The 11773-nt window shown below is 33.1% G+C and overlaps 1 protein-coding gene across 1 annotated transcript; it reads right to left on the bottom strand.

Moving 5' to 3' along the window:
* Positions 1 to 10437: 10437 nt before the first annotated feature.
* On the bottom strand, positions 10438 to 11448 carry LOC122608867 (protein ALP1-like). The gene has a single exon (XM_043781942.1). The coding sequence runs from the start codon at positions 11446 to 11448 to the stop codon at positions 10438 to 10440; it is 1011 nt and encodes a 336-aa protein (XP_043637877.1).
* Positions 11449 to 11773: the final 325 nt, after the last annotated feature.

Here is an 11773-nt window from a genome sequence, read left to right as displayed (position 1 = left end):
CTATGTGCCTTACATTTCTTTATATAGAGGGAGCAATATGATTGATTATATGGCATGTATCTAACAAGTGGTTAACATTTGAAGACACATTTTATAAGGCCCACAGGAGTTAATACATGAACAATAATATGTGACAATTATTATTTACATAATTGCTAGATATTTATACAATATATATATATGCATGTTTATAGGTGCACATAATGTTCACCTATATAATCACGATTCATAACAATTTAATCAATATTGATGCAAGTTAATGTCGTCCTTATTCACATTTTCACTTTTACAAATTAATCTTGGTTTACTAACATTTTTTCCTTTAAATCCAAATGAGAATTTTAATAGACGAGCATAGTGCCCGCGCGTTGCAGCGGCTAGAAGGCGAAGACAATATAAAAGGGAGGTGCTGTTGTTGATCGAGGGCGGTGGTGGAGAAGGAGGGCGGAGGCGGAGGGTGATAGGAGGTCGAGGAGAGCGTGTAATGATTAGAAAGAAGGTAGGGGTGTAAGGGTATTATGGAAATACTGAAAAAATGCTTAATTTCCAAAAATAAAAAAAAAAACAATATGCTTTATAGAATAGTATAGATAGGTCTCCTTACAGTTTTTTTAAAAATAATTAATCCTTACTAATATTTGTCTAAAAAGTGTTACTAAAATCATATCAACTTAGCATTAAAAGGATTTTAGACATATAAATTTAAAGGATTGATCATTAGTTTTTTTATATAGAGATAATTCTTTTACTATCCTATCATTATATTTTAATATTTAAAATATTATAAATAAAATCTCCATCCATCCATCTATATATTTTCATATACAATCCTTTTATTTTTATTTAGGTTTTATGATATTTTAAACATAAACTCATTGTTATGATGTATATATATTAATCATATCGTATATCACATATTTTTAAACAATCCGTAAATCGCACGGGTGTATAACTAGCAAAATAATACATTCGTAATTACCTAAGGGTTATATCGATAAGTCTCGATCTTATTCCATTCAAAAAGTTCAATACAAGTAATATATACATACTAAATTAAACTTGTTCGTTAGATGGTAACATTATAATAATTAAATAATAATATTATAATAAATACATAATAGATGTTAAGAATGCAGAAGTGTTGATGGGTTGATCATTGTTATTATTGATCATATAAGAGGTAATTGATGAGTATGAGTGTTATAAATACTATGCAGGTGCGGAAGTTATGTTCCCTTTGGGGAATGCAGCTGGATGGCATGAAATGAAACTGAAATGTGCTGGTTAGGTTTGGAATGGTTGGTGATCACAGATATATGTTTGGAATGGTTGGTGATCACAGATATAGGTTTGGAATGGTTATGCATGTAATGTAATGAACTACGAAAGTGTTTAATTGATATAAGAATCTATCTGTTTTGTTCTCTCGATGTATGTTATCCAGTTACTCCGACGACTTTATACTCCGGTCATCTTCTCTGGCTAATTTCCGATACTATCTTTGGTAACAACATTTTTTTCCGGAGAGCAAATGTGAAACTATAACTCAATGTCTAACTTTAATCCCGAACACAATTCAACACTAGATATAGATAGATGCATACAGTATTGATGAGCATCCATTTTGTGATAAAAACCCTTAAAGAAAGGCTTTATTTCTATGCTTAAATGAGTTATTATTCCAGAACTATTGGTACATGAACGATGTGTTTATGCACAGAGGCGAAGTCAGGATTTACGGTTGGCGGGGGCTGTGATGACATCTTCTTATATACTAAAAGATAATTGCTCTAATAATTTATCGACTAATCATAGCTTTCGATTTTCTTAAGTAACTATTGTTTTTAATTTTCACTTTAATTTATACTTTTTTTTCCATCATCAATTTACATTTTTTAACAAATAAATTCAATATAATAAATTAAAAAATAATATCTAATATATATCAACAATAATTTTTATATTTATCGTTTATCTTTTAAAAAAATATAGACTTTTAAAAAATGAAAATTACATCAGTTTTATGAACCAAAAGTAATGATAACATGAAGTTCTCTATAGTAACTGTCATCCAAATAGTAAAACATCTTGAAATCTGAAATCATTTATCACCACACACTCATTTCTCTCAGAAATAAAAGTTACTCCAAAAAAGTTCTATATATAATCAGGAACGGAGCCATAACTTTTTTTGTAAGTGGACAAATTTAAAAGTCTCTTATTATATTTATTAGAGTCATCTTTGAGGGGAAAAAAATTTTTAAACAAAAATTAACTCTCAACGAAGAATTTAGAAAAAAAGGACCCTTAAAATAATTTCGTCTGAGTGCCAGTTATGAGAACATTTATCTTTAACTTGAACATTGTTCTTTGCAATTTTAGAGCATGTGATAAATTTTGATACAATTACCCAAACAAATAAAACACTTTTTTCAACTTCTCTTTTTCAACTTCGTTAAAAATCAAAATAACCGAATATTTTTACTTTACCAATAGAAGATTTTATCTCAAAACTAATGCTCCCAACATAAGTAACATACTTCCAAAGAAGAGTCTTATGACAACGATGGTGACATTTGTATGTATAATGTATTTTCTGTTTATTGTTACGAGTATTATTTAGGAATAAAACTATAAATGTACCTCTAAAAAATTACATTGTACCAACATTGGAATGGGGGCAGTTGCCCACACTGCCCCCATTGTGGAGCCGTCCCTGTATGTAACTTTCTTTGTCATCTTGACATTCTTCTCTGATTCTCTCCTTCCAAACCCGTCAACACCGTCCAAACACCACCAGCACCGCCGTCAATTTCCAACGCCTGTAACGACATCTTTTATTATGCATATACATGTCCCTATACAACACCCCATCAACAGCATCGCCGTATCACAGCCGGATCTTCTTCTATCTCGTCGATATTCAACAACCGGTGACAGTATTGTGACACTCACTTGAAGACTGAAATTTATATGGAATATCTCGCTTCTCGATTCATATCTTTCTAATTAACATGACCACATATTACATTATTGGAGATTGGGGGTGGCTCGGTTATAAAAAAGAACATGTGTAACAGTCGGCTATGGCTAGTATATCAACGGAAAGCATGGATGGTTGGCGGGGGCTGAGCACCCCCCAGCCACCCCCCCTCTCCCTTGGCTCCGCCACTGTTTATGCAGGTTCCTGGAAGATGCGAGAGAGGGTAAATGACATCAACTGACTCAAGAAGGAAGCCTATGAAGTTACAAGACACAAGGAAGTGATTCGGGAGCCAAACGAAGACACAAGAACAAGAACAGCAACCACCAGCGCCGCTGGCCAACCATGAGTGCCGCTTCCTATGTCACTAGCGGCGCTAGCCCAGGACCAGCACCGCTGGTCGGCCCAGATCAGAAACCGACTTTTCCACCTATTTAAGTCGAACTAACCCTCAAAACCCTAGGAGAGAGCCGATTCAACAGCCCTAGCCGCCCAGCAACAACCCTAGATCGAAATTGCAGATTCCAAGAAGGTTTTGGAGCTTCTAACACCTTCCGATCTTCACTCTTGGTATAGATCTTGCATCTTTATTTACTTTATATTATCAAACAATGTCTTTCATTTTTTCAGACTTTGTTATTTCTTTAATAATGCTAGGCTAGTAGGCTGAATACTTATTTGGATCGATGTGATCATGTAGACGCTTATTGTTTTACTGTGTTTGTTTAGATTCTGTTGGAGTGTGCTTTATTGTTTATCTTTGATCCATGTTTATTAGTAATTCATGTTGATATTGGTTTTATATCTGAACATATTAGTTTAGTTCTGATGGTTGTCTATGATCATACACTAGGACTAATATGCTAAGACAAAAAACGACTAGTCGGTCTATAACTAGAAGTAAAAAAGTGATTCACTTTTAGCCGAGGGATCCAGAACCATAGTAACTAGAATGAATTGAACATGAAGCTTAACAATGCCAGACGCGATCCTTTGACTTGAAAACGAGCACTGTGGTCATTGGAGGGAATTATATCTGGTCATGACTTAAGAGCCAGGCAATTAAAAGATGAATTAGTAACACAAAATTTAGGTCATTAATGCTTAAAACAATGAATCTAGCGTGAATTTGTTTTAAAGGGTAGTGTGAGTTTAGGGACAGCATTACTAACTTGGCAAAGTGAATCTAACGAGAATCTGAACCGTGATTAAGTTTCCAACACACTAACAAACCAATAGGATAGTATTTGGTCGCACCATGAGATCGAAGATGCCAAACAAGTATTTTAATTTAATTACTGTTATTTGCTTTTTCCAAATATTTTCAGATTAGCCTCTCGCTGAAAAGCGTGCGGTTAGATTTTAATTTACTGTTTAAAAGTATCAGTTTATTCGGAGTTACTGACAAACCCCTAAACAAACTAGATTTACACATACTACTAGATTAGGTAAAACAACGCGTCCCTACGAACGATCTTGTAACTTCCCACTAGGCTATATTACACTGACCGAGTTCTCTGCTCGTTACGTGTGTTTAGGTTAGATAGTTACTTGTACAACATAAATTTAAAGACAAGAATAAAAATGCAAATCAAGTATATACATTTAAAGATTTCTGAACACGATTCAATAATAGTGATATAACTTCCATTTCTAGACTTTAAAACTAGATATAGATAGATTTATATATACATTTATAAATACACTGTACGTAACTATGGTCCTACTGCTTCCTCTTCAAGAACAAATCCCAAATCTTGTTCCTAAAATCAATTTCATTTCATTTAATTCACTTTTTGGTGGTGACAAACCCTAATCCTCAAATTGGATTGTGTTATGATCACCCCATCATCGTTAACCATAAAGATCCGGCCATCCCATCCCCACCACCATCAAAATCCAGCAACGTTGGTTTATAATGGGCTAAAAAGGCACTACAAAAAAATGTTGATTAGTTACGACTTTGTTTAGCGACAACTAAAATTTGGTCACTAATAACCTTATTTAGTTACCATTTAGAAAAAGTGGTCACTAAATTTGGTTACTAAACAAAATTGGTGGCCAAAAAATGACATTTTTTTGTCTCTAAACAAAATTAGCGACGGACTTTTAGTGACGAAAAATGACCACTGAAAATTTTGGTCACTAATATATCATAATGACCAAATTTTGGTCACTAAACAAAATTAGTGACGAAAAATGACGAATTTTATCTAAAATCCATATATATAACCGAAACCAAAATGAATTTATATAATAAAATGTTAAAAACTTTCAAGTGAAAGAGATAATCAAAAAAGTGTTGACGTACAATTTAGTCAGGAAATTAAAACTTAAATGTAATAAGTTTAAATTTTCCCTTTCTAACAGCTAGTTAGTATTTTATATCGGTTAATTTAAATTGACTCCTAAGTTACCTTATATATATATCTTAATATTAATCTATATTATATGACCATATATGATAGTTGAACTAATTATTTATTAATCAATCATATCGTTCGATTTCATTAAATTGATTTTCGCTTACGTCATCATTTAATTCAACTATAAATTAAAAATCTTAATAATCATTATCCAAATATATTATTATATTAATGTTTATAGAAAATTTCCCATTAACTTTTTAACCCTATATTTAATTTTATCCATCAAATTAAGAAAGTTTTTTAACATTATTAATCATTTAATTAATTAAAAAAATTTCAAACATATGAATATTGTTTACAAAAAATTATTTCAAAAAGACTTATAAAACAATTAAATCGCTCAATTTCATCAAACTAACCCCCACTTATGTCATCATTTAAATCTAATTATAGATTAAATATCATAATAGTCGTCATCCAAATATATTATGATATTAATATTTATATTAATATTTGTAGAAAATATCTCATTAATTAAAAAATTTTTTTTCAATCGATAGCATCTGCATTGTGTAATGACTACGACAAACAATTTCATCAATAAGTCTCAGTTAATAATGACAGTAAAGAACCTGTGATTATTGTAATACAACTTGCAATGTGCTACACTTGGAACCCTTTATCTTTAAAATTATAAAATTTTATTACTTAAATGTATGAAAATATAATATTGACAATAATGTAACCCGTGTCCAGGGTTAGACCTGGGTCTAGATTCTAGTACTGTTATACGCATGTCAAAAACGAAAACTTGACTTAACTAGACTAATCCTGCATTGACGTAAAATATTAGTTGTATTAGTTGCTATAAAGTATGGAGATGATAAACGAGGTGGTTAGGAGAAGAATGCACGTTTCACCCGATCAAAGCAAAAACTATGGCTTTTATTTTTATTTTTTAGATTTGCGAATTTCTGAGGGTCTAGACTATGTTATCTTAATCGGACCCGTGCTAGGACACCTCAGAACCGCAACACCATGACCACGTGGGGGGAAAACCCCTAACTAACCGCTTGAAGACATGACATTAATTAGGGTAAATCATGTCCCCTCAGCAAGCATTGAACCCAAGACCTGCCTCATAGAGCACTAGGGCAGTAATTCTTGATTGATTCTTTTCTAAGGGGGAGAGGAGTGGTCACGGCATGGCAAGCGGCTTGCCCAGCCCGTTGAAGGAACACCACCGCCATCAATGCGGCATGACAACAGCATGGAAGTGGACGGGCTTTAAGCCCTCGGCGGTTTGGAAAAGAATGTGACTGTTGGGAGCTAGGGGAGTGTATGGAGGTGGGGTCACACCGAAAATAATGTAACAGCTATAAAAAAAACTCTTATTTAGTTAAACCCATTTAAACTATATTTGTAGTAAGGAAAAATGATGTTTTTTTGGTTTGGTAAATGATGAAGAAGATAATGGAAAAAGAGAATAGGAGATGATGAGAAATAAATTAAATTTAATGAAATTTGAAGTCTCTATAAAAAGCACTTGGTTTTGTATGACCACTCCACTAGATTAATTTCATTGTACTTTTTTTATTTTTTTTACTCCGCTTGCTAGTTTAGGCTTGTGGCTAAAGTGTTTCATTGATTTAAATATATAGTTTTTTTAATTATGTTGATGTATTTTCTAAATTATGTTTATGTTTGATTAAATTAAATGAAAAAGAAAAATTTTTTTTGAGAGGGTTGAGAAAGTAATTAATGTCATTGATTTTGGTTGGGAGGGTTTGTTGGAAGGATTGAAAAAAAAAATTGAGTTGAAGGTATTTAATTGGTGAGATTTAAGAGAGATGAAAATTTTAAGCTTCAGTTCATTACGGGAAAGATTCTGACTCTTACAAATGTTTTTCACATGCCAACAATCAAGAAGTGTCTCTTATCACTTGGCAAACTTACCCCGATTGGTCAAGTTGGTTTGCTAGCTGTCTCCAACTTCTTTGACTAGAAAACGACTTCCAAGCTTTTATATCCATATACATCCCCTTATCTTCACTCCAACTTCTATGGAATACCCCTTTTCTATACCCACTATGTTAGATATAGCCCTCTAGTTCCTGATCTTCATCATAAGGAATCCAATGATATTTGTGCATTTTAGTCGAGTGAGGTTTTCTATAATACTTTTCAATACAACCTGATATAGGATTTGTATAGGACCTTACAAATCACCTGTCTAAGGGACTCGTAGCCTTCCTTGAGATTTGTCCTAGCATACCAAGAAGGAATTAGCCTAGTGGTAAGGCAAATATTTGGTGACCTTAAGGTTTCAGGTTTGATCTCTGCTGGGGATAAAATATAATTGCTTTAAGGTATATGTTACTAATGAAACCTAGACCCATATGTGAAGTTTAAATACGCGGGTTCGATCCTTCGAGGTGCCTAGATCATATGGGGATTAAGATGGAGGTATTTTACTGACATCATATGACTCATACGAGGTGGGTCGATGGATATCTAATTGTGGTACCGAGGTTAGGGTTTTCCTATTACCTTTTTGAGATTTGTCCAAGCATCTCAAATGAATTGGGAGTGGTTCGATAAACTAGTGCCATTGCGGCATTAGTTATAATGCATTTAATAATATTCATTTTTTTAGATAATCAAATTTTTTTATAATACTCACTAAACTTGTAATGTTATCAGTTTTTATGTGAATCATAAATGCAAATTTTCATATGTGAGGAAAGTTAGAGCTCATTATCTACATTTTCACTAATGTCCGAGAGACACTAATTAGCAAATAGCAGATCTCATTTACTAAATTAACTTACAGGCAATTCTATCTCATTGGAAATAAGCCGGTTGTTTCAATAACTTATGAAACAAAGGGTCTAATTCGGAAGATCGTGTATTTTATAAGACTTCTTTTGCATTAAATTACATTACATGTAAATAAAAATAGATTTTATAACTAAATAAATAAATACATCTGTCCCAATATCACCTGTCTTACAAGCAGAAGGTTTTGGGTTCAATACTTTCAAAGTACATAGGAAATCCTTTGATGAAAGTTTGACTTGGGTATACTCAGGTTCAAGTCTGAGGAAACAGAGTTTACCCCTATTGAACGTCGTGCCTTCGGGCGAATTAATAGGGGTTTTATCACATCGGGTATTTGAAATAGATATTTTTACTTCGAGGAAGCCTTCTAGCGCTGACCTGATTAATACAACGTATGTTAAATCTTTCGCTGTCGAATTGCGATACAAAGTTTGAAGCAAAATTCAAAAATATGAAAAAAAAAAAAAAAACATCAGTCCCCATATAGTTATGATTCCAGACAAGCACATGCACTCCTCTCTCCCAAACAAAGACTAGGATGTTACAGAGCTTAGGTGGTCCCATTGCCAGTTCATTGTTTAAGATTTGTTCATGATCTCCAAGAAAACTTTCATTCAACTATAAACTAGAATCTACTCAGTTTATAATAGTTCTATTTAAATAATTGAAATATGAAATTACACTTTTCTATTTTCAATCGGGTTGCTTGATGAAAGGAGAAAGTCATATTAAATTACTTTTTGGGATATAAATAGGGTAAATTACAAAAATCATACCTGAGGTTTATTCAAAACTACACTGGTCATACCTACAATTTAAAAATTACATGAGTCATACCCACTGTTGTCAAAAACTTACGCTAACCATACCTATCGCTGACGGTCGTCTATTTGACCGTTAAGTCAAGTCACGTTTCATGCATGCGAGGTATCAAAACTGTAATTTCGTGGATACTTCAGGTATTATCCTTGTAATTTACCATAAAAATAATTATTAAGAATTTTAGAGTATTATTTATACTTCATTTATTAAGTTGGGTAGATATAACATTTATTATGAAACAATAATTTTTATAATGAAAAGTATATCGAGAAAAATAGTTGATACAAAAATAAATTAATTATTATTAATGTCGTTATTATTTTGTTATATGTGTATAGTAAATATAACAAGGATGAGAACCATCAAAACCACTAAAATTTTCACTTTTATATCTTATTATTATTATTATTATTATTATATTATTACTATTATTAATTTATGATTTATTCTTTTTAATAAAAACCTATTTAAAAAAATATAATTTTAAAAAGCAATATAATTTTTTCGTATGGTTTGTTGACATCCCCCTCAGATTAGAGGGTAAAGCAATATCGAATACTCGTTACGATTTTAGAATATATCTTAAAATTAGCAATTTGTGGTATTTTGTGTTTGAAGTTCCAGGGTTAATCGTTAGTCTAATCTTAGAATTTCTAAGCCTAAACTTGTATCATATGATGACATTCTTTTATAATTTTTTTAATTTTTATTTTGAAATAGGTTTTTTTTAAAAATATATATATGTGTGTATGTGTGTGTGTCTGTGAATTTTAATATAGAATATCTACCCACTTTAATAAATGAAATATAAATATAAATATCGTAATAATTTTTATTAGGGTGAATTACACAAATGATACCTGATGTATACACAAAATTATGGTTTTGATACCTCACATGCACAACACGTGACTTGAATTAACGGCCAAATTGACGGCCGTCACTGATAGGTATGGTCAATGTATGTTTTTGACAATGATGGGTATGGCTCGCGTAATTTTAAAATTGTAGGTATGACCAGTGTAGTTTTGAACAAACCTCGGGTATGATTTTTGTAATTTACCCTAAATTTAATAAGAAGTATTGGTTGAGAGGGGAAGGAGTGGTTTTTGACCTGGGTAAAATACTCAAATGTTTATCCAATCAATACCATCCAACTCACCACTACCCAATTTAACCCAATTTTTACCCAAAACACTTGAAATACATAACCAATTTATTAAACTTACCCAAATTCATTTTCTTTTTCTTTTTATTTTATTCCACCAATAATTTAACTAAACATTTTATTAAAAACTTAAAAAAAACATTACATAACATTTAAAAAAAAAATACATAATTAAAAAAAACATTAAAATAAAAACAATACAAAATAAAAAAACATTAAAATAAAAACACTAGACTTATTTTAAAAAAAAAAAACTAGTCGTCGAGATGTCCCAAGTCTTGAGCCCACACGTGTTCAGTGAGTTCATAACGAAGACGATGATGGATGTCTTCGTTTAGCAACTCCGCGTAAAAGGTATCGTCCCACACCGGTTGGACCGGTTGGTCCATGATGTGAACCGGCGAGATAGCTCGACCATCACCTTTTATCACCATGTTATGCAAAATACACGCCGCGTAAACATACTGACCAATCTTCTCTTTGATCAGTGGTCGGAGAGGACGTCTAAGAATCTTCCATTTTCCTTTTAGAACCCCAAAAGCACGCTCCACATCTTTCATCGCCCCCTCCTGTAATTTCTTGAATCTTTTATCCTTCGAGTCAGTAGGATACGGGTATGCTTTAACAAACGTCGAGTACTTGTTGTAGATGCTGTTGGTTAGATAATAACCGCGTTTGTACTGTCGACCATTAACGACGAATGAACTATCCGGGGCCGTGCCATTTCGCTCCGTGTTATACAAGTCGGATTGGTTCAACACGTTGATGTCGTTGTTTGAACCAGAAGCACCAAAATAAGCATGCCAAATCCACAAGTCTTGAGAAGCGGTTATCTCAAGCATAATAGTGGGAACGGTATGGTTGCCTCTTGTATATTGTCCTTTCAAGTGTCTTGGACAATTTAACCACTGGACATGTGTACAATTGATGCTACCAAGCATCCCCGGCATGTGATGGCGTTCTTCGTGAGCTTGGAAAATACGAGCAACGTCGTGTTGGGTATGCCTACGTAAGTACTCATGGCCATACAACTTAATGATGGCGTCACAAAAATGATCAAGAGAATCGCGGCCGATTCTCGCGGCCATGTGTAAGTACTCATCGTACTCGTTGGGCGGATTGCCCGTTGCGAGTTGGCATACTGCCGATGCGAATTTTTGGAGTGGTTTGAAACTGCCTCGCCCACGTGCATAGAACCCGTCTCTAAAATATGGAAAATTCGCCTCGATGTCGGCGACGATTGTCAAAAACATGCTTTTTTCCATTCGAAATTTCTTTCGAAACTAAGTGTCATCGTATTTTGGCTCATCAACGAACCAATCATTAAGCAAAATTTGATGACCAATTTCGCGTTGGCGCTTTATGGTTCAACGGTTTTGAACCGCGTTGGAAGATGCCGTGTCTTCCATCCACTAAAGTGCGTTATGCAGGAACATACCATCGGATTCAGATGATGAATCCGATCCGAGAATGACACAACGAGATTCCGATGAACTAGACATTTGAGAAGAAAGGGTTTTTTTTTGTGTGTTAAAATGATATTTGTGTTTGGTGTGTGTGTTAAAATGAATGTAAGTAGTAAATGTATAT

This window comes from Erigeron canadensis, chromosome 7 (genome assembly GCF_010389155.1).
Source record: "Erigeron canadensis isolate Cc75 chromosome 7, C_canadensis_v1, whole genome shotgun sequence".
Classification (NCBI taxonomy): Eukaryota; Viridiplantae; Streptophyta; class Magnoliopsida; order Asterales; family Asteraceae; genus Erigeron; species Erigeron canadensis.
The sequence above is the reverse complement of the archived record's forward strand: the minus strand, read 5'-3'. Positions and strand labels throughout refer to the sequence as shown.